The 24,722-nt window shown below is 37.6% G+C and overlaps 3 protein-coding genes across 3 annotated transcripts; 1 reads left to right on the forward strand and 2 right to left on the reverse strand.

The window, feature by feature from the left end:
• Positions 1 to 5,949: 5,949 nt before the first annotated feature.
• On the forward strand, positions 5,950 to 6,447 carry LOC131003812 (uncharacterized). The gene has a single exon (XM_057930367.1). It carries the CDS (start codon positions 5,950 to 5,952, stop codon positions 6,445 to 6,447), a length of 498 nt encoding a protein of 165 aa, XP_057786350.1.
• A 1,022-nt stretch (positions 6,448 to 7,469) lies between these two features.
• On the reverse strand, positions 7,470 to 7,820 carry LOC131003813 (uncharacterized). Its single transcript, XM_057930369.1, has one exon. The coding sequence runs from the start codon at positions 7,818 to 7,820 to the stop codon at positions 7,470 to 7,472; it is 351 nt and encodes a 116-aa protein (XP_057786352.1).
• Positions 7,821 to 10,752: 2,932 nt separating this feature from the next.
• LOC131003814 ((-)-5-epieremophilene synthase STPS3-like) lies at positions 10,753 to 11,523 on the reverse strand. Its single transcript, XM_057930370.1, has 2 exons — positions 11,051 to 11,523; positions 10,753 to 10,947 (listed from the first exon to the last, which is right to left on the reverse strand). The coding sequence occupies exons 1-2, from the start codon at positions 11,144 to 11,146 to the stop codon at positions 10,753 to 10,755; spliced, it is 291 nt and encodes a 96-aa protein (XP_057786353.1). The 5' UTR covers positions 11,147 to 11,523.
• Between the last annotated feature and the right edge of the window lie 13,199 nt (positions 11,524 to 24,722).

The following is a 24,722-nucleotide window of genomic DNA, read 5'->3' on the forward strand; positions in this document are numbered from 1 at the left end:
CGTCAACCCTGTTTGATCAAAACTCCTTTCTGTTAACAGGTGTCTTAGTTTGCTTGTAAATTTTCGTTTTGATCTCTATCTTGAGATCCCTCTGTTTTAGAGGAGAAAAATAGCCCATAGGTGTATTCTCCCCCCTCCCCATACACCTATTCGAGACCCTCCAGACCTAACAATTGGTATCAAAGCAGGTTGTTCGCAGGAATATTCTGTTTCTGATTAGGTTCTAATTGAACTAGATCATTTTTCTCAAAGGTCTCGAAAAACTTTTCTCTTTCAAAAAGTGCTTGCTATTTGCTTCATCTGTTGTTATCTGTTCTCTCTTTTTTGATGGAGACTAACCACATCAGATTATCCTCTCTACCTATGTTTAGTATTGAAAAATACGACATATGGAAGTTTCGGCTTGAAAGCTTCCTCACCGCCCAACATTGCCGAATGTGGGAAGTCATCACCAACGGACCAATCATCATCACTGAAACCGTCAAAAGAGTTCCCGTTGATCCTTATCGGGATCCATACGATGAGGTCCAGATCAAGAAAAAGGCAGACTTCATCACAGAAGAAAGGAAGCAAGATGAGCTAGACAACCTCGCCAAAAGCATCATCTCCGGCACCGTTCCTGACAAGCATGTCACCAAGATCATCAAGTGCGGAACTGCAAAGGAGATGTGGGACATTCTTGAAAGAATGTGCGTAGGTTCCGAGGAAATCAAGGAGAACAAGCTATCCATCGCTTGCCAGAAGTTCGACTCCTTCCTCATGCTCAAGAATGAATCTGTCGACGAGATGGAACTCAGATTCAATCAAATCCTGAATGAAGTTCAATCCATCTGGAAGGACAAGTACACTCAATGAGAAATCAACTTGAAGATTCTTCGAGCACTGCCACGAGGAGAATTGCAGATCTACTCAGTTGCTCATCAGAATAAGCCTGGTTCAATCATCTCCCGACAAACAAGCTCTTCTCTGATCTCTTGGCAAATGAGTTCGACATCCAGATAAATCTTGGAATCAAGAAGGCTGAAGGATCAGACGAAGATGGTCCATCAACCTTAAGATGAGCAGCACTGAAAGCTTCAGCGAGAGAAAGCAAGAAGCAAACGAAGAAACCAGCGAAACTTAAGCCCGAGAACTTCTTCAGTCAATACGCTTTGTTGACTGAAAGATTCAACAAGATGGAGTCCAAATTCCGCAAGTACAGAAGGTTCCACAAGCAGCACTACAAAGGAAAGGAAAGAGAAAGTAACTCCAGACATTCCACTGATCGAAGCGGAGAAAGAAAGTCAGCTGCCTACGACATCAAAGATATGGAATGCTTTGGATGCAGAAAGAAAGGGCACTTTCGAAATGAATCCCCTGAACTAACTCAATCTGAGCGCAAAGAGCTGAAAGCCAAGAAGGATCGCAGTTATGCGAAGAAGAAAGCGATGGTTGATGATGATGCTGGATCTTCCGAAGACACATCAGAATCATCCGACTTCAACTCTACCAGCTCAGATGATGAGAGCCAAGCCCTGATGGCCAATGAAACTGAAAGCGTGGCCGACAACATCTACGACAATGGAATGAATGGTTCATAGGTAATCTCTCATTCAAAAACCCCTTATACTGATAACTTCCTGATGTTTTCAGGAGACCACTCAGAATTTGGAGAAAGGTCTGCCGATGAAACTGACGAGTTCGATCAGCTCATGACTGATCACTGTCAGTTGAGGAAATTGTTCGAAGATCTCCTCAAGCAGAATCAGAAAATGGAAAAGGAGATCAATGATGAACGAGCAAAGAATCAGACAATCATTTACTTTTCAGATGAAACCTGTCTTGATCAGCTGATCATGGAGAACAGTCGACTGGAAGAAAAGCTCAGAGTCTCCAACTCAGAATGTGACAGAGCATCTCATGAAATCAAGTGTCTCAATCACAAACTGGAAGAAACAGTCAAGGACTGCATGATGAAGTCTCCCATGATGAGCAACTTTCCATCAAAAGGCCTCGTTGAAAGCATTGGATGAAAGGTTGCTGCTGTTGATAAAGGAAAGAATGTCATGATCAATGCAAAGGACGATACTTCTGAAAACAACACATCAGAAGAATCAAGAGATCATGATATGGATGAAGTTTGAAAACGCAAACTGATGGCAAGAACAAATGTTCCTCCTCCACAAAGCTACAGACGAGAAAAGGAGGCCCCCAACCAGATCATTCTACTGAGAAGACTGGAAAACAGATTTCAGTCAAAGATCGGAGAAGGAACATCAGGAATCAAGAAGAATCTTCCTCATCAGTCTAGGGGGAAGAACAACAACATCAGTCAGAAACTGAAATCAGTTCAGTTTAAGAAAGAACAACATCCATGGAGACAAAGCAATGATAGGTCCAGACGAGTCAAGCGACATCCACGACGACTAGCGACTGGACATCAGATGACTCATGTCTCACGACATTAGTCAAGTCTCCATCAGTCTGGAATGACTCGAGTATCCCAAGGAAGATACTTCGTCGAGCAAAGAAGACCTCAACAACTCATCAGACATAACTCCTACAAGAGTGAGGCCTTCAAAAGGAAAGCTCAACAGAAGAATGCTCATGTGCCAACTGAAGCGCCAACTACTTCAGTCAGACGACCAGCAAAGCGCAAAAAACCAGCAAGACCAGTTCTGAAGCAGATATGGGTTCCAAAGGGAACTCGAGCTAACATTGAAGGACCCAAATCTTGATTGGGTACCTAAAATAACTCTTCCTTGCAGGTCAAAATCAGGAAACATAAAAAGAAGGAAGAAGTTAAAGCATCAATCAGAACATGGTATCTGGATAGCGGCTGCTCGAAGCACATGACGGGCTACAAAGAATATCTATCTCAGTATGTTGAGAAAGCTGGATCCAAAGTTGCATTCGGAGACAACTCAATCGGAGAAACAAAAGGCTATGGTGTGCTCGACATGGGTAACGCCAGTATCAGTAATGTTAGTTTTGTTTATGGTCTTAAACATAATTTGTTATCTGTGAGACAGCGGTTTCACAGTGAAGATAAAAAAGGATGAATTCACTGTTAGAAACAATCAAAGAAAGATGGTCCTGAAAGGATTCGGACAAGAAAGTCTCTACGTCGTCTCATGGGAAGACAGCGCTCCAGAAACGTGTCTCATCAGCAAAAGCAGCTCGGAGCTCAACTGGCTGTGGCACAGGAGACTCAACCACCTCAATTTCAAGACGATCAACAAGCTTGCTAAACATCAACTGGTAGAAGATTTGCCTTCTATTGTATTCCAGAAGAAGCAAGAATGTGAAGCATGTCAAAGAGGAAAGCAGACAAGGACGTCATTCAAGTCAAAGTCAGGACACTCCTCTGGAAGGATTCTTCAACTACTTCACATGGATCTGTTTGGCCCAATCTCTCCAAGAAGCTACAACGGTAGGAAGTACACCTTAGTTGTTGTGGATGATTATTCACGATATACTTGGGTTATCTTTCTCTACACCAAGAGAGAGACACTGCTGGAATTGCCAAAGCTGCTGAGTAGACTAAGGAAGTCAACATCATCAGCATCAGATCAGATCGTGGGACTGAATTCCTCAATACTGTCATTCGTGAGTATTGTTCAACATTACAATAATTTAAATACAATACAATAAGTTAAAGTATTATAATAATTAAAAATTAGGTTAAGAAATTAAAAGGAATTAATAAAATGCTAAATTTTAAATTCAAAAAACAAAAAACAAAAAATAAAACAAAAGATATTAAAAATATTTAAAAAAAATCAAAATCAAACTTAAAAAGTAGAGCCCACCGCCCCCAAGGCCCCCCACCTACCCTTTTCTTCTTCCTCCATCTTCTTCCTCCAGCCATCTCCAATCTCTCCTGTTTCTAATTTTTTCGATTTTTTTTTAATACGGGCACGTCCGGTGGACGCGCTGAATTTCCAAGCTCTTCGCCCCGGGTATCCACCAAGACACGGCCTCGCACCTGGCAGCATCTCCAGCGCAGCCACCCTCCTAGCGACCCGGATCGATCCTCCCTTAGACACGCTGAGTGGAGATGCTCTTACTTTAAATTTTATATTAAAAAATAATTTAATTAAAAATCATGTAAATAAAAAACACAAAAAATATGAAAATGAGAACAAAGAAATAAAATAAAAAAACGTGGATGTGGGGAGAATGGAAATCAAATTTTTTTAGGTAACAATTTAAATACTATGACATTTTTTTAAATTTTATTTGCTATGATTTTTTCAAGACATGTATAAAAAAAAGTTAAAAATAATTTTGAATTATGAGGGTCAAATCAAATACAGGATACATAAGAACCGATGGTATTTTTACATTAAAAACCGATCTGAGTTTCTAAAAAGAAAAGTTGAGTGGTTTTTATTCAATAACTACGTGTCGTGATCTTAGCGATAGTGTGCATATGCACACTGTGCAGCATAACCATTTATGGAAAAGATACAAATTTTAAAAAAATATCGGGAGACGTGTATAAAGTGAATAAAATGACGCATTAAAGTTGATTTGTTAAATATTAATAAATGATTCGTGAGAGTAATTAAAATTACAAGTATAATTTAAAGGCAGTAGTTTCAAACAAAATAATTTAAATTTTGAACTGTGAAGTTTACATTTTACATGGTGAGAAGAATGAAAGAACCCTTCTCTAATTTAATAATAGAAGCCCTATTTATATGCATCTAAGTCAACTTGGCTCGTTTGACCCCTAAATCCCATTAACCCACATAACTGGGCCTATGCCCTTATTACAGAGCTGTGTCATCGAGGCTAATACAGAGCTGAATTGTCAAAGTCGTTAAGTTGCTAGGATAATTCTCAATTGTTAACGTCAATCATGTCAAGTCAGTGCTGCACCAAATATTCCACATAATAATAATAATAATAATAATAATAATAATAATAATAATAATAATAATAATAATAATAATAATAATATTTCAGTCCTGTTATGCACAACGTTGTTGCATCCTCATCATTAATCAAATAGCTATTAAAGTAATTGAGATATTTTAATATTTTGAGAAGTAAAATCATTCATAACATATAGTGATCAAAATTTTCTAATATTTCATTTTCGAGGATGCACAAATTAATATAATGTAAAATATGATTTTATCAATTTTAGTTTTGAAAAACTTCATTTTGCCGAAGCTAGCTACAAAAATTAACATAGTCAATAATATTCTATATGCAATACAAATAATAGGAAAATAACCTTAAATTTTAGCAAAATCGAGATGTGAAGCTGAGCGCGAGAGAATATAATAAAAAAGAAAGAAAGCATAATGTAAAATGAGTAAGCGTCTTATTGATACCCTAGACACCCCTCTAGGGAACTTTATTGATACCTGTTTCGAGGCTAGAAATAAATGGAAAATTCTTTCTCAACTTCGGTCGGATCCTGCTGTGGCGGATAGACTCTTTTGGCCAACGGGACGTCTCAACGACTATTCTGTAAAATCTGGGTATTGGTTGGCTTCTGAGATCAAAAAACGACAGGAGGCTTCGTCTTCGTCTTCGTCTTCTAATTCTGGTTTGTGGAAATGGATTTGGGGCCTCAACGTTATTTCGAAGGTGAAGATGTTTCTGTGGCGTTGTCTTGCTGAGGCTCTACGTACGGCGATGGCCCTCCGGCGTAGATCTATTGAGGTACACCCGGTTTGTCGGCGGTGAGGAGACGGTGGAGCATGCTTTACGCGACTGTGCGTGGGTCAGTTTTCTATGGGCGGTCTCGCCTCTGCGCTTGCCTCAAAATCAAGATATTACTTCACTCTCCATTACAGCATGGGTCGAAATTATGAAAGGGTATCCCCATAAAGAACAACATGCTGTGTTTGCCACGACTTTGTGGTCCATCTGGTATGCACGAAATCTACTCATTTTTCAAGGCAAAGAGCTCACACATGTAGATTTCCTTGCCATAGCAGCTCGTGCTCAATGGGTGACACCCACTACATCGAGAGTTCAACAGATGCGGGGCGATTACGGTGGAGTGCTCCGGCCAGGGAAGGTCAAGTTAAAATCTCATGTGATGCTGCGGTGGATTTGAACCGAGGTTGTGGTTTTGGGGTGGTATTGAGAGATGTTGAATGGAGCGTCATAGGTTGCAAATATGGTTTCTGTGATGAAGCATTTACAGCCATTGAAGCGGAGGCTAGAGCGGTTCTTGAAGGCCTTCGATTATGCCGGGAGCATGGTATCCTTTATGCTATTTTTGAAACGGACAATCAATCCCTATATTGGCTACTCATGAAGCAAGAGAAGAACTCGTCTTACTTGGGGAATTATATCAGTCAGATTGATGCGCTTCGGGCCTCCATTCCTCAGCTGGCTTTTAGTTGGACTCCTAGAGAAGGCAATGCCAATGCTGATAGTATCGCTAAGTTTGCTTTATGTAATTCTTTGCACTTTTTGTTTGCTCGGGCTTTTCCTTAGAGCATCTCCAATGCATTATGTCTTAGAGGGGGTCTTAGATGGTGGTCCCCACCTAAGACACACCCCTCTCCAATGCATTGGGTCTTAGAGTGGGTCTTAAATCCTCATTTCCACAAAATTCACATTTCTACACTTTTATTTTTAAATTCCAAATTTCATTAAAATTAAAATTAAACATTGCAATAAAAATAAAAATTACATAATTTAAATAATTAAGATTTTAAAAGAAAAAAAAAATTCCCCATCCCCACCGACTCCCCTTTTCTTCTTTCTTCCCCCACCGACTCCCCTCCCCCCTCTCCCCTCCCCTAACCTCCTTCTCTTTTCCAGCAAAACATTTAGCAAAAATCCACTCCAAGTTTTGCCTTCGCCAAAATTCCCAGGTTTTGTATTTTTTTTTAATTAAACCGTGCGCGTGTAGCGCATGATTTCGCCAAAATCCGCCAACGCCCCGCGTCTTGCCATCGCCACTGCTTCGAACCACGCCGCATCTCCAGCACGGCCTTCCCTCCAGCGACCTGGATAGACGTGGCGCTCGACACATCCGTTGGAGATGCTCTTATGATGTAAACTCGGTTCGATCATTCAATGATATGTTACATCTTTCCCTAAAAAAAATGAGTAAGCATAATATAAAATAATTTTTTGTTTGAAATGAATTTAGAATTATTAAAAAATAGATTGTAATTGACGAACTTGTTTTTAAAATTCGAAACCTCTAAGAGCATCAGCAGTGGGAGTGACCTGATAGAGAGGGGATCACATTGGGTCATTGAGGCTGCAGTGGGATGACATGATAGCTGACCTGATCTTTTTAGTTTTGATTATTGTATTTTTTATTTAATTTTAATTGCAGAAATTTAAATAGCACAATTGACTTCAAATTAAACTTCATTTAATTTTAAAAATCCTTAAGATTACATAAAAAATTACATAAATCTTAAAAATTTAAAGACATCCTAAAATAACTATTCCGGATCTAGAGGTCCGAAACGTGCCCAAACGTGCTCCATCAAATCACGTTAGAGCTGAGCATGCATTTGTCTATCTTGAAGAATTGCATCTCTTTGCACGTATTCCTCGAAGCAAATCGGTGTTGCTCGAGCACTCTCCGACGAGTCACTGCTAAACGCCCCGTGTCCTGCGTCGTCGTCTCTCCAATGGTCAGCTCTATCACCTTCGTTCTCCACAATCATGTTGTGGAGAATGATGCAACACATCATGATATCCTTGAGATTCTTGACGTACCAACCTCGCACCGGACTTCGAATGATTCTCCAGCGAGCTTGAAGCACTCCAAAAGCACGTTTGACATCCTTCCATGCTGATTCTTGCATCTTCTTGAACCTCGCCTCCTTCGGATTGGTCGCCATTGGTGGACTCTTGACGAAACAATGTCACTCCGGATATATGTCGTCGCACAAGTAGTAGCACATCTGGTAGTAGCGCTGGTTGGCCTGAAAGATCACCGGCAGCGCCGTTCCATCCAACACGTCGGAGAAGAGAGTCGACTGGTTCAGAACGTTTATGTCGTTGTTCGAACTAGCGACGCCAAAGAAGGCATGCCAAATCCACAGATCGTGGGATGCAACGGTCTCCAAAATCAAGGTGGGCTCCCCTTGATCACTGCGTGTATATGCGCTGTGCCACGCTTTTGGGCAATTCTTCCACGCCCAATGCATACAATCAAAATTTATTTTTCATATCAGATATCAATTCACTTAAATGAATTCAATGTAGAATTAATTAAACGAATAATTGCGTTTTCCTTGAATTTGAAAGCATAATAAGTCTTTGTTTTTCTCATTCTCTCTCTTGACCTTCTACAAACTTCCAGCGAAAACACTGAAAACCCCAAACATATTTTGTAGTCGCGAATTATAAGTACTGTTTTTACGAATTTCAGAGGTTCTAAGTTGTTAATTTTATTATAATTCATGAATTTTTTTTTATTCTATGCACGAATCCTAAGTTCGTTTGTTACGAATTATGTTCTGAATTTTCTGAAGTTCTTTTGTTAAAAATTGAAAATACTTTTGTTATTAATTATATTTTCATGTAACACGAAAAATTTTCATTCCATGCATGAATTGGAAGTACTTTTGTTACGAATTATATCTAATACTTTGAGAATTTAATTTAATGTAGCCATGAATTATAAGTAATACTATTACGAATTTTGAAATAAAGCAATGGGAAATATTGTACATTAAATAATAAAAAATAGTATATATATATTAGAAACAACATCAGACGTACTGAGATAGATGTTAAAAATGATGAATTCAGAAAGCTTTCGTTAATATTTCAAGATTGATGATACAAAAACTGAATTTATAATTATTTTGCGGTTATAAAAAAATGTTGGACGTCTAAGTTAGGATTTTATTAAAAGGTTAGTGATTTGAATTGATAATATATGGAAACAAAGATTTGTTTAATTATACAAATCTTAATAACCGAAATAAATATTACAAATTTACCCCTTTAACCTCAAGTGTATCAGTCGTGTAATGTTGTAGATATTATGAAGCTAATTTCAAGCTATTAGATAAATCAAGATCTAATGGACAAGATTCATCCATATTTTATACACTTAAAAGTGTTTTTATTATAGCCCTATCCTATATATATATAGGGGTGGGCTACCGTGAGAGCACATCTTAAAATAAGAAATAAGAGCAATTTTTAATATATGAATTTTATGTAGAACACGTATGAATTCGCTATATAAAGATATGAATTGTGAAAAATAATTTTTTGATACCTTTGGGATTCGAACTCAGGACCATAAATCCATCCAACAGGATTATAAATCAACCGTAGATCTTGATGATCTAAGGGGTGAAAATGATTCTTATTTTATATCTTAAGAAATGCTCTTATTTTAGCCTTTCCCTATATATATATATATATATATATATATGTATATATATATAGGGAAGAGTTCAATGGAGACCACTCCCCTATATAGAGAATGAAGACCAAATCAGAGCCATTGATCTCACCAAAATCAATGAATCAGATTAATCCGAATTCTTCAAGTTTAGAAAATCTCGTAAATTTCTCATTTTCCAATTCTGGGAACCAACGAACATTATTATGAACTTACGAACATAAGTATGTTTATTTGTATGTTCATTTGTTTTTATACGAACATATCGACGAACAATAGTATGTTCATTTTTTTATACGAACACATCGACGAACATTAGTATGTTCGTAAGTTCATAATAATGTTCATTGGTTCCCAGAATTGGAAAATGAGGAATTTACGGGATTTCCTAAACTTGAAGAATTCGGATTAATTTGATTCATTGATTTTGGTGAGATCAATGGCTCTGATTTGGTCTCTATTCTCTATATAGGGAAGTGGTCTCCATTGAAGCTGACCATATATATATATATATATATATATATATATATATATATATATAGGGTGTGGCTCTAGAGAGAATTACATTATTTGTGATAACGTGAGAACCATCAAATCTAATGCATCAACTGTAAAAATTAATGCATTTGCTGTTAAAATTAATGCACTCAAAAAAATAAAAAAAAATTGCCCCCTTTAGGATTTGAACCCATGATCTGCATTTATCCAACAAGATAATGCATTCACTGTAGATCTTGATGATCGAATGGCTGAAAATGGTTCTTCGTTCTTCTTTTATTTAGTGGTTCTTTCTTGAACCTCTCCATAAATATATATATATATATATATATATATATATATATATATATATAGGGTTGCATTCTATAAGAACACATCCCTATATAGAGTAATGAGTCATAGTATGGTTCGTTAGATCAAAATCAATCAATGGACGAGATTGCAACTTCTGTTAATTATTATAATCATTTTTAATATTGATTTTAATGAATCTGAAGTTCGTAGGGTCAAAAAAGTAAACATACTGTGAACATTATTTGGAAAGAATTATAGTATCCCACAAATTTCGCAGCTACCGAATCTGTAGGAGGTTTTCGATCGTTTTGATGGATTTGGACTATAGCTATGTGTTTCTTATTGATATTATCACGGAGGATGTTAGGTTAGTGAGTTATTGTGTGACTTCCGCCGTCGTCGAAACCTCATTCAACAATTTCTGCATTCGCCGGTCAGCCACTTACATTCAATCATCACTTTTCCCTTTCTCGTTCACCGAAATCGCCGACAACCACATATAACTCACATCTGATAGCTGCCATCTACTCCAGGTTAGTGACGTTGATCGTCGATGAAAATAGTTCCAGATTATGAAAAAAGTTCAGGCATTCAAAAATTTCCAGATTCATTATAATTCAATAATCTGTATTTAGATTAAAAAAATGGTTCAATTTTTGGTCAATCTCCTTTTCAAAGTGATAAGAAATGCCAAGGCGTTCGAGTGTGTCAATAAGGTTCATCGCTTCAACAAGATTGCTTTCAGCAGCAGTTATCATATTCATAACTTCCTTCTTCAACTCTTCAATTGCCTTGCAATGTTTCTCCGCAGCCTAATTAAACAGTAAACAACAAACTTGTTTTTTAATACTTAATTATCATAGTGAATATATACGAATGGCCCAAAACGAATATAGTAAAAAATTGTGCAAGTACCTTAGCACCAGAATCATTCTTGATGAACTGATCGCCCCACAAACTTGGGGAGAAATTGGCGATGGGCCTCTGAATTTCTGCTTGTGTTGTAGCCATTCTTGAATGAGAATTTAGTGTGGTAGGAAGATATTGCAGAGAGGTGAAAGCAGAAGAAGATCTGTAGTGTGTTACATGTTACAGATCATGAATATTTAAATATTGTCTAGTATTAATATTCTTGTGCATTCATTCTGTGTTCGACCTAAAGTTATATACACGTTCAATATATACATAACTATCAGTCTATATTTTTGGATGTATGATAAAAGTTACGAACGTCTGAACGTATGTATAATAAATCAATCTATTTCGTTTATTGTAAATGCAATAAGATATAACAAAATTACTCTGTAATAATTCAACCAAATCTCCATCATCTTGCATTTGTTATATCATACTGCATCATCAGGGCAATGCTCCATCATCAATTAGATAATTTACTTTGAATCTTTATGATTTTAAATGTGATTAATATAATTCATTTTGTTTGTAACATATATTGCTCCTCTGCGCTGAACTGAAATGATGGTACCAGGTAAATACTATCCAATTATCTTTATTTTTGGGTTGTTTTATTTTATCTCGTTGCTTTAACTATTGGATTTTATATTGTAGACACACCAAGTGACTCGTCAATTTCTCCAGGCAAAAAATGCAAGAAATTGATTAATCATCACTGAACAAATATAAACAAAGGTAAACAAACGATGAACTATATCTCTCTAATAATTAACTTAAATATTTGTATGTCACTCTGCATTCCTCACTTTAAATTTGATCACCATTTTAGGCAAATCACCTGTTTCCTTTCGTTCACATTATTATGTTCATTTGTTTTCCTACGAAAATATCGACGAACGTTAGTATGTTCATTTATTTTTTTACGAAAATATCGATGAACATTAGAATGTTCATTTATTTTTTACAAACATATCAACGAAAATTAGTATGTTCATTTATTTTTTTACGAACATATCAACGAACATTAGTATGTTCATTAGTATTTTCTACGAATACTGCGTTCTGTGGATGCATTATTCACGTAACAGACTCTTCATCAAATTAATATTCCATAAATAAAAGATTTGATTGCCTATCTATGACAATTAACGAAAATATCAAGTTCGACATGTTTGATAAAAAAAATTAATAACATAACTCTATATGTTCGAACATAGATTTGCCAGACATGCTTCAGCAATATAACATTAGTTGAACTTTTTTTGATGTGTACTATGTATTTTTTTAAATATATTAACTTTTGTTATCCAATTACACTAAGTTTGATGATGAGACTAAGAATTGCTCTGGAGATGTGGTTGGGGTTACAACGAAGAAAAAAGGGTTGCAAAAAACTAGCAAATTGAGGTCCCCGTTTGTTCAACGTGAAGTTTGCGCATCCAAGCGGTTGAGAAAACAAGAAAGAGAAATAGCGATATACAGCATGCATTCAGCTATGCTGAACGGGTATGCTGTTTTGTGAAGAAGAAAATAATTACTGTTTTATATTTGCGGTTTCATTTTTTCTTTAATCGATGTAGGCTTTAGATACTAATTGTACATGACGGTGTTGAGCTGAACAAATATGAGTTCAAATCTCTTCGTAGCGGGTGCATTGTTGATAGAAGTATCGTAAATGCTTTGAAGTAGAGCTTCAATGAATGTTAATTATTTGCTGTTAGGGTAAGGCGTGGTTAGAATATTTTATGGATGTTGGTTTTTGGGTTTTGCAACTTTATTGCTTGTCTATTAAACATTATAGATCCCCGCAACTTTTTCATTCATTTTCGTTCTTATGTTCATTTATATTCGTTACATTTGAACATGTATAACCATCTCTACATTGCATCAGATTTTGAAAACTCGTTGGAAAATGTATTAATATGTATTCAGCAGTGAAACATGTTGGACACATTTTAATTCATAAACTTTTTAGTTATCACTTAATAAGATAGCTTGCAAAAAAAAAATAACCACATGAAAATGATAAAATTTGATTTTACATTATTGATCAAAAACCATATTTTTCTTATCGCTTAATGTGAGCATATGAATTTAAAATTGTGCAATGAACATATAAAACATTCCCAACTTGAAATAATATTTTATTTTATTTTTAAAACCACAAAAAATAGCCATTCATTCCATTAACTGAGTTAGCCTGAGGATATGCCTTAAGGTCTCAACCACTGCAATTGGTATATAATATATTAGTATGTCAAGAAAAACATACTGAGTATAGTAAATATGCTTTTCACCGTATTAGGATGTATGCAATTTTTACCGTATAAGGATGTATACAATTTTTATTCGTAATATTTATTCATGTTCGATACATATGGGCGAAGTGGTCTATTCAAGGAACTCGACCACCAAAAATATTGAAACCGAGAGAATCTCATGAATGATTAAATAAGTATGGTGTTGGGTTCGACGCATAAATTTGGAATATTTAAAATTAAGAAAAAAAATTGATTTTAAGTTTAATAGAAAATATAATATGATGTTTATTGACATTTAAAATAATATAGTTATTATAATATCAGCAAGGTTATAAATTATGAATTTCTTATATTCAAGTCCAGTAATGAAAGTATATAGACAAATATTATTTCATACATTTAGTATATAGATATGAAATGCAGTCATTGCGTAAAGGGGACATTGTTGAACGAACAGTGATAAAATCTTGGTGTGTATTATTTAATAATCGAGAGGAGATACGTGCTAATTCCTCGTCATTGAGGTTTTTTCCAATGTTTATGATTTTTTTTGTATAAGAACTGTTTCTGTACATCGAATAATAAAAAAACAATCATTTAGAATCATTTACATACTTAAGTATTGTATCATCTACGAGTATGTGTTCGGACCATGTGAAACGATGTTCAATAAAATAATATTTCATCCACAATTCACGTGCATTCAACAATGAAACATGTTCGACCCAGTTGAATTCTATAAAATGAAACTTAATTAGATAATCTATTTGAAGTAATAATTATATAATGTTTTTTTGGTAATCTATATTTGTAGTCTTCTACTATGTCTAATATTAAGTATTTTTGGCTGGTAATTTGATGTTCAATGAACCTGAATAAACATAGTTTTTCGAACAAACATTGAAAAAACTATGCATTGAGGTGATCTATCCAACGAACGTGGAAAAAAAAATGAAACATTACTAATAAATATTTCCAACGAACGTGTATTGAAAAGTGTACAATGAAAAATTCATTTGACAAACATACTAAATATAGTAATTATGCTTGCCACGACATTATTATGTATACAATGAATATTTGTTGTCGAACGTTTCATATATAAATTTATATTCGGTACATCTACATTTCACGTGCATTTAAAAATAAAACATGTTCGGCCCATTTTTAATCAATAATATGACACTTAAGTACAAAATATATTGGAGAAACATAGTAGAGGTAGTAATATGGACGCAGTGTTCTATGCAAATATCTTGATTTAAACAAAAGGCCAAAGTTCTATAAAAACACAATGCCAAAGTTCTATAGCCAGAGTAAGGAGACGGAAACTCAGCCGCTGATCTTATCTAATCTAATAGTCAACTTTCGTTCGTTCAACGTTCAATACGGCATTTTATTTAACATGCACAGCCATCGAACCCTCAATCCCCAAACGTTCAACAATTTATTTGTATGCTCAACAGCATCAAATGCCATGTCCAATGTTTATGATTTTTTTGTATAAGAACTGTTTCTGTACATCGAATAATAAAAAAACAATCATTTAGAATCATTTACATACTTAAGTATTGTATCATCTACGAGTATGTGTTCGGACCATGTGAAACGATGTTCAATAAAAAAATATTTCATCCACAATTCACATGCATTCAACAATGAAACATGTTCGACCCAGTTGAATTCTATAAAATGAAACTTAATTAGATAATCTATTTGAAGTAATAATTATATAATGTTTTTTTGGTAATCTATATTTGTAGTCTTCTACTATGTCTAATATTAAGTATTTTTGGCAGGCAATTTGATGTTCAATGAACCTGAATAAATACAAAAAAATTATATTCATCTAACACTAATCAGTAATTGATATTAAAAAAGATAATGATGTGAATATTATAATATTTTGGGTTTAAAATATATTAACAAACATATATTATCCATTATCTCTTTGGAATATACATAGTCCGCTAGAAACAATTTATTTGCTTAATTCCCTTTCGTTAATCATTTGTTTAATATTCATCTGACCCCCGTTTGGTACTTACCGTAGATATTTATAATCAATTATATTGGCATACATTATTATACATATATTTATGTTATTTCATTTAGACACGCAATCAGGGTAGGCACTTCTACATCTTTTGATTATAATTAATATTATTAATTAACTATCAAATCTGAGTAGCGATATAAAAGATTATAGAATCCCTAAATTATAGGTCGTCAACAAATTAATTCGAATGTGTCATATGCTATTATCATGGTAAGTTACGGTTACAAATCTATGAAAATACTAAGTTAACCTTATGCAAATATATATACGCATAAAATCACTCTAATTCACCACCGTCAGATCCAACGAAATAAACGAACGAGATTATGACTCTAGACTTTGCAAATATTTATGTTCTTGTTGAACTCTACCCTATATATATATATATATATATATATATATATATATATATATATAGGGAGTAGATCCACTCCCTTATACTAGTATATTGTAACAGCCCAAATTTTTATAAGCTTTGCAATTTAAAATTTTTGAAGTACTAATAGATAAAATAAAATTTCTTCACTATCAAAGTTTAAACTAATTCAAAATCAACTTGCCCAAAAACTAAGGTAATAAATTGAAATAAAAACGATAGTTTAAAACGTAACAAGTTCACTTAAACTTTCTATGCAAAAATCTTTTATCTCTAGTCATTCTCGACTTCCTTCTTTGTGGCCCCTCTTCCTTTTTTCTTTGGGGTTCCTCTTCGGGATTTTCCTCGTTTTCCTCCTTGCTAAATATCTCATCTTTTCTTTTAAGTCATTCGGGCCAAAAGTACCAATGATCAAGAAGATTTTTAACAAAGACGTCATAAGACCTAAACGATGTAATCATATCATACGCCTCTTGGGCAATGGGTCGTAGCGGTGCAGGTACTTTGCCCAAGAGATGCTTGGTCGCGGAAAAATCCCCTATATAATGTCACAGCCCGCAATCCCTAAGGATGGCTTAACCGGGGTTATGACTCGGGAAGGGGATTAAGAAGCGGGGAAAGAAAGGGGCATTTACTTAACAATCAAACATTTTACGAAAAGAAACATTTAATTATATAACACTAGGATCATAACTGATCACTTGGGAAAGTACAAGACGTTTGTTCGGGAAGGCCCGTCAAAGCGGATTACCCAACAAAAGAGTATCATACTTGAAATAAAACATTAGCATAATCAGAGTATCTTGCAGCGAAAATACGTGTGAGTTATACATAGAGATGTCAAAATCGACCCGGCCCGATGGGCCGGCCCGGCTCGCCCGGGTTAGGAGGCGGGCTGGGCTTGAAAAAATAGAGCCCAAAAAAAATCGGGCCTAAAAGCCCGGGGTTTTTGTCCCGTCGGGCTTATCGAGTTTCGGGCTTTTAAGCCCGGGGTTTTCGGGCTTTTTTGGCCCGCCCATTTATTTTATATGTATATATATATATATATATATATATATATATATATATATACATTAAGGAAACTTTAAAAGACTAAATTATCTCAAGCTGGATTACAAAAACAAAGTTTAATTCATGTTTATTTATATTTAACAATGATATGATTTATGATTTTTATTTTTTTTGTGAGAACTATCTTGTCGATTAATAATGCACTAATTAAATACATCATTTGTTATGAATTTTTAATTGCTCCATTTGTGTAGAGCAGCAATGCAGCATATGGTGTATTCTAGCTCAAATTTGAGATGTTTGTGCCGAAATTAAGATATAAGAGCCCAAGTTTATTAATTTAAATTTGAGTTAATTTTTTTAATTTAAATTATTTTTTATTATTTTTGTAAAAAAAATATTAAAAAAATTATGGGCCGGTTTAGCCCGACCGCCCGATGGCCCGAGAGGGGCTGGGCTGGGCCTAGAATTTTGTAGCCCGATCTAATTTTGGGCCGGCCCGACTCAGCCCGAAAAAATCGAAAGCCCAGTGGGTTCGGGCCGGGCTGGCCCGACCCGTACCATTTGACATCTCTAGTTATACATATGAAGATGTATACTCAAGGTTACATTACTGTTCTATGTCAAAAGGGTACATCCACTCAACTCCACTCCATTCCATCACCCGCTCAACCTGCACATTAGGGAAAATAACATGCAGGGCTGAGTAAAAATACTCAGTGAACATATGCCGAAAACATAACATTTTATATCATTTATTGTACTGCCAACAATAACACACAGGGTTTTACTTGAAGGACTCGTGCTTACTAAACATTTTCTCATTTCATAAAGTTGGTTGCGCATCCCATTTTCAGTCTATATGATCCATATTTGTTCCTTTCACGCGCCGGGAAGGAGGCCTCCTTCCACGGACGCCAAGACCGATCACAAGCGACACACAGTCTCCATGAGTGTACACGTTAACCCTTACTAAGCAAACCTTCGTCTAGCGTAGGGTCCGAATTAGATTTTCTTTATAGTTGGCGAACCAACACAGATAGGATACATACATAAAACATAAACATTTTTGGCAGACAATCATTTCATAAACATTTCCTTTCCTTTCATAAGAACCATTCATCAATTAATCATTTCCATAAACATTTCATTTCATACTAATCATTCATCATTTGAAATATCACTTATATCATGTCATTCATTTCATTTTGTATAAGAGGCCTGTATGCAGGGGATCTCTATATACGTGTTTTAAGAAAGCCCACCTTATTCGTTCCCACAGCAGGCGTAATGTTACTTCCCTCTTTAGCTATCACTTCCCGCCTGGACCTTTATTGACGAAGAATCGATAAGTTCGAGAAGAAGTCGTGAAAGAAAGGAAGATAGGTCTCTAAGCTAAACTATCTCCTTTTTAATGATTTTAAGGTTCTAGCATCCATATTAATCTTGTCTCATTCAAAACCTTAAACTCAAAACATTTATCACATAACTAACATTTAGGTTCGAAACTATTTATTCGAACATCAACATGCGCATCAATCATAACTCGTTCTACTCACGCCATCAAGTCAAATATTCCGTCATTTAAAAACAAATCATATAATATCACATAGACAAATTATATCATTATAGATCATGCTTTCTCATACTTAAAACAATTTAATCATTTTCAAATAAACCATATTAATAAGCCATTTGAAAAGAATTCTTTAATTAAGAGTTTAACTCAAAATATTTTATTTTAAGAGTTCACTTATACATAATTGAAATAAAAGGACACCATTTAAATAATTAATTTAAAGGTTCATATGTAATTAAATTAATCAAGCTCAATTTAAATTAACTAAATAAGAGTTCAAATGATTTAAATAAATACAAGCCCAAACTAATTAAATAAATTAGATCCAATTTTATTAATCAAGAAGCCCAAATATTTAAATTAAAATAGGCCCAAGTTCTTTAAATAAAAGTCCATCAGATTTTGGTAAAAGGGCCGAACCCAAATTCTTTAATAAGAGAAGCCCATCAGATTAAAAAAAAACAACAAGGGCCCAAAGCCCATCATTCCTCAAACCCTAAATAAACACACACAATACACATTTTCACACACACACAGAACCTGCGCCTCACACCCTCTCTCTCTCTATCGGCGCTCTGCCGCCGCCGCCCCGACAGCGGTGCCCGCCCGACGGAGGCCGGCGTCGGCTCCTCTCATCTCTCCCTGAACTCTCCCCCATCTCTTCTCCTCTATCCCTCTCGCTCACTCGGCCGCTGGACCCAGGCGCAACAGACACCACCACCGCGGTGCGCCGCCATCGTCGGGCTGCCGCCTGCTCCCTCATTCTCGCGGCAGATCCGCCGCGGCCTGAAGACCACGGCGCCGTCGCTCATCTCGCCATCTCCCTTTCTCCCTCGTTCTCACCTTCTCTCTAATTCTCACTGACTCACACACACACACGCACGCAGACACGGCGTAAGCCGTGCCGCCGCGTCGTCCTCCCCTTCGCCGGTGGATAGACGACCAGGAGCCGCCGCCTCCGTCGTCCGTCGAATTTAAAGGTAAGCCCTAATTCCCTATTCTCTTTTTCTTTTTCCTTCCCTCATCTTTTTTCCCTTTTCTAAATTAAAAACTGAAATACTCATCTCCTTTCCCCTCTTTGGCAGATCGGAAGCCACCGCGGCTCCGTCGCCGTCTGTTGACCGTCGGCAGCCACCGCGGCTGCCGTCCCCTGACCTCGACTCACACACAGAGCAGGGGTTCAAGCCTCAAATCAGTTCACACATAGCATAGGGTTTTTCTTAGCACATATCTAGGGGTGGGAATCGGGTCGGGTTCGGGTACCCTACCCAAAAAAATCGGGTACCCGAACCCGAAATTCATCCAAAATCCCTACCCGACCCCGAACCCGATTCTAAAATCGGGTACCCTAATACCCGACTCGGGTACCCGAGTCGGGTATTCGGGTACCCTAAATTACCCGAATAACAAAGAGGAAATGAAGCAGCGGCCATGGCAACAAATTCAAACGCAGCAAATTCAAATCAACAAATTCAGCCGAAATTCAACACTGTTATAGTGAAATTCAAGGACCAAATTCAATTATTCAAAGCAACAAATTCAATTATTCAACATTGACATAGGAAATTTGTATTAAAGAAGAAGAAGAAGAAGAAGAAGACGAAAGAAGAAGAAGAAGAAGAAGAAGAACTGGTGTGACGTTGTTGGAGCTCGGAGGCGGCACGGCTGCTGCAGGGCGACAAGCTCGGCGGCGGCGGAACGACGGGAACGACAGGGCGATTGGGCGAGGGCGAGGGTCGCGGTGGAACTGCGGGGGCTGGGAGCAAGTGAGCGACTGCGGGCGGACGAGGCGAGGAGAACGGCGATGGCGGGCGGGCGAGGCGAGCAGAACGGCGATGACGGGCGAGGGTCGCCGGATTTCTGGATTGAGAGGGGCGGCGCGGCGGAGACCTAGGGCTGGGAGGAGCCTGGGAGTCGAATTCAATTTAAAGTGACTAACAGTACAGCACAGCTCACTTTTAGTTTCATATTTTTATTTAATAATTAATTTAATTAAATAATTTTAAATTTATTAATTAAAAATAATCGGGTAATTCGGGTATACCCGATACCCGATCGGGTATACCCGATACCCGATTATTTTGTCCCCGAACTACCCGAACCCGTACCCTGTTGGATTTGTATACTGAAAGCAAGAACGTTTTATGCTTGTATACAATGTTTCCTAAGTTCACTATCTAATCTCCTATCTGATTGTGTTCATGATTGCATATGTATGTTCTTTATCTCTATATAAGTAGATTATATGGTGTGTTGTAGATCACAGAAGACCATATAATTGGAATAACCTTAAGAGATATAATATGATCACAGCCGAAATAACTCTAGGACAAGTTATTGGTTTAGGCTGCAGTATAGATGGAAGTAGTTTGTCTTGGCTACTTGTCTATACTGGTACGTCATTACGTATTGATAGGACCACAGTTTGAGATGTATTTTTCTATCTGACTTAAGTGAAGAATCAAGATCTCGGTGACTTATAAATCTTAATACTAATAAGTATTCAGATATATATATTAATTCGTATATCACTTTGACTTACTATGGGTGAAAGTTATATACTAACTCGAGTACTCTGTATCTTGGGTGATAGCGGTTAATATATGATATTTGATTATCTGTATTAGTACCCGTATCCGGTATAGGATAATGACATCCCCTTAAGGAGCTCAATAAGGTTTATTACGCTAAACCCTGCAGGTTGATTAAGTTCAGGCGTAATAATAAAGTTTGAGTGGTACTGCTTAAGGAATTATAAAGAGATTAATTAATTTAAGCTGTCAGAGCTCTAATTAATTAATGGATGTCGGATATTTTAAATACGGAGATTTAATAAGTCTAAATACAAGCCCCCGACTCATCACCGGCAATAAAGGGGTAAGTCAGTATCGGTTCTCTAGTGGAATGAACTGATATTTATAAATTAATTATGGTCTGGGCTGACCATAGATAAATTAATTTATTTGAGGCCCATCTTTATTCCTTGTATCTGGTCCCTGGACTGGCCCAATGTCTCCTAGCCCTAGAAGGAGAGAAAGACGCCTCCTACACTAATTCTGTGCCCACACGTATTTAATTTTATTTAAATACAGCTGTCAGCTCTCAGGAAAACACACTGATAAAAATATTAGGGTTTTGAGAGCTGTGGGGCGCAGGGAAGAAAAACGTGTGGGGCTTATTTCTCTCTTGGGACTTTCATAGATCGTTGTCCATCCAACGGTGAAAGCTGAGCGGGATACAGTCGAGAAGATCAGAGCTGGAGTCAGATTTTCGCAGGAAACCAAGTTCTGGCAGTCTCCGTAAAACGGCCATAACTTCCTCCACAGAACTCCGATTCAGACGAATCAGGCGGCCACAGAAAGCTCTCTCGAAGACGAAGAAGTCTTATTTCTGGGCGAAATACGATTTGAGGACGTTTGAGGCGTCTAACGGAGCGTTGAAGTTGGCTGATCTGTTCAGCGACAGATTGACGAATTCTTCTGAATTCTTCAGGTATTTCTGAACTCCAACGTGCAGCTGTTAAATTCATAGGAGCATGTTAGGATTAATCGTTGTATGATAAATTAATAATAATCCAAGAAACGATCATCGGGCAAAGCGGAACGTTAATTCAGTTTAATATTCCTTCAATTGGTATCAGAGCCCAGGATTAATTTCTTGGCTCTATTATTAATTTATGTACGATTAATAATGTGCGTTGTTTTTACTGCTGTTGTTCTTCGTGGTCTGTTGATTCGTGGGATACGTCGTTTGACGTTGTAATCGTTTTTCACCGCGAGAAAATCCGTGGTTAGATTAGGATTTCAAATTCTATTTGTTTTTCCGTTGTAATCTGTAAAAATTGAAAATCGAGACGAAGACGACGACGAATCAACATCGAATGGACGGAGGTTGGAGAGCCGGAGGCAGGGCGGCTGTACGTCGGGCTGCCGCTGCACGCCGGGGCAGCCTCCACGTCGGGCAGTGCGCCGGGCTGCTGCTGCTGCGCGCCGGGAGGCTGCTGCTGCACGCCGGGCAGTGCGCCGGGCTGCTGCTGCTGCGCGCCGGGAGGCTGCTGCTGCACGCCGGGCAGTGCGCCGGGCTGCTGCTGCTGCGCGCCGGGAGGCTGCTGCTGCACGCCGGGCAGTGCGCCGGGCTGCTGCTGCTGCGCGCCGGGAGGCTGCTGCTGCACGCCGGGCAGTGCGCCGGGTTGCTGCTGCTAGCACGCCGGGGCCAGTGCGCCGGGCTGGCTGCTGGCTGCGCGCCGGGACGGCTGCTGCTGCACGCCGGGCAGTGCGCCGGGCTGCTGCTGCCTGCACGCCGGGAGGCTGCTGCTGCACGCCGGGCAGTGCGCCGGGCTGCTGCTGCTGCGCGCCGGGAGGGCTGCTGCTGCACGCCGGGCAGTGCGCCGGGCTGGCTGCTGCTTGCACGCCTGGGGCTGCGCGCCGGGAGGCTGCTGCTGCACGCCGGGGCTGCGTGCCGGGCTACTGCTCGCCGGGCAGCGCCGCCGGCTGCTGCTGCCGAGCGCCGGGGGCGGCTGCTGTGGGATGGTGGCGGCTGCGGTTTCTCAAACCCTAGGGGCCCAAACCCTAATTCCAAAGACAGGCCTAAAGTGTTCGGGCCAAAGTTTGTTTTTGGGTTTTCTTTTCTGTTTTTAAATGTAATAGATTAGAAGTTGGGATTCCACGAATGGGTCCAGAAGAATTTAATTCTTTTATTCTGTTCTTTGCATGCCGTGGTGTTAATCCCTTATGCTCTTTGCATGCTGTTTTGTCTTTGCTTGTTAATATGTGTTTATTAACTGCGCTTAGACAAGCATGCTAGGTTTATCGTTTTCTTAAGCATGTTTTTAGAATTCTGTAAGCATGTTTTACATGTTGTGTTCTAGAAAAGCATGATTAGGATTATGTGCTTGAGCATGTACAAACCTTTTGAAAGAAAAAGACTAAGCTGTATTAATAATTTTATAGATGATTAAAAATTATTTAGATTTCCACAAGCGGTCTCAAGACAAAGTGATTGAGAATATGAGTAAACGTCCACCCATCGTGGCTTACTTCATATTTGTTTTCACAAGTTTGTTAAGTTGAGACTTCTATTAAAAGTATTTAAATCCATTTAAGTAGTGGGAGTTATGCGGTAAACGTCCACCCATCGTGGCTTACTCGTATGTTTTTCATAAGTACTTTAGAGGATGGATCTTAAATAAGATAACTAAGAAATTAAATTGAATGCGGCATGGTCCTAGTGAGTATGTCAAATTCGAGAATTTAATTTCAAAGTTAGTTTGTGGTTATTACTAAATAATTTTATTCTTAAAATTATGTAGACCTCCACATGCGGTCTCTAGACAAAGTGATTAGCAATGTGAGTAAACGTCCACCCATCGTGGCTTACTTCACATTTGTTTTTCATAAGTTTGTCAGAAGAGGTTTCTATAAAAATATTTAAACCATTAAAGTAGTGGGAGTTATGCAGTAAACGTCCACCCATCGTGGCTTACTTGTATAGTTTTCACAAGTACTTTGGAGAATGGATTTAAATAAGATAACCAAGAAAGTTAAATTGAAAGCGACATGGTCCGCGTGAGTATGTTAATTTCGAGAATTTAATTTTCAAGGTTAAAATGTGGTCATTGCTTAGATATCATTTCAAGTACAATGTACAACTCCCCATCGGAGTCCCTTCTTGATAATGATATGGTCTAGTTAAAGGAGCCAACTATTAATTTCCTTTGTCAAAAGGTTAAGTTGACATGGATGGAAATTAAACGACTAGGTTAATAGTCTGGTTGAGGAGTTTATGTGTAAACGTCCACCCATCGTGGCTTGCACATAGAATTCTTTGAGCCGTTGGAGGTTTCACTAATATTGTTTTATCAAAAGGTTACAATATTATTGTTACGAATTATGTGCTTTATGTTCGTTACTTTCATATATGTCTATGTCTCTTATTGTTTATTCTTTCTTGCACAAAGTCTTTTAACCGGTCCACATATAAAAAAATGGAAACGCAGTTTTGGATTTTTATCTTTATCACAAACTTAACACAAGTTTTCTTTGTGTTGCTTACTACTCCACGTTCTTATGGTCCGAACAATGAGTCAACTGATGAGAAAAAGGAATTACATAAAAGGTGGCATAAGACGAATAATGTGGCTATATGCTATATTATGAGTATAATGACACAAACCTTGTAGCTTCAACATCAGGGCATGGACGATGCTATTAGCATCATGCTGAATCTCAAGAAAGTGTTTGGAGAGTCGGACTGAGCTGCTCATTTAAATTTGATGAGAGTAATCTTGTTATTTTTATGAGTGAGCACAGCTCAGTGCACGAGCATGTCATGCAATTCTTGACGGACTTGACTTGCTCAGTGGGAGTATCGACGGTGAAGCAAAAGTC

Source organism: Salvia miltiorrhiza, unplaced genomic scaffold, assembly GCF_028751815.1.
Source record: "Salvia miltiorrhiza cultivar Shanhuang (shh) unplaced genomic scaffold, IMPLAD_Smil_shh original_scaffold_269, whole genome shotgun sequence".
NCBI lineage: Eukaryota > Viridiplantae > Streptophyta > Magnoliopsida > Lamiales > Lamiaceae > Salvia > Salvia miltiorrhiza.

Coding starts and splice junctions, on each gene's coding strand:
- LOC131003812 (XM_057930367.1), top strand. CDS start 5,950: ATGGGTGACACCCACTACATCGAGAGTTCAACAGATGCGGGGCGATTA.
- LOC131003813 (XM_057930369.1), bottom strand. CDS start 7,820: ATGGCGACCAATCCGAAGGAGGCGAGGTTCAAGAAGATGCAAGAATCA.
- LOC131003814 (XM_057930370.1), bottom strand. CDS start 11,146: ATGGCTACAACACAAGCAGAAATTCAGAGGCCCATCGCCAATTTCTCC. Junction 10,948..11,050: donor AGAATGATTCTGGTGCTAAG/GTACTTGCACAA, acceptor CTGTTTAATTAG/GCTGCGGAGAAACATTGCAA.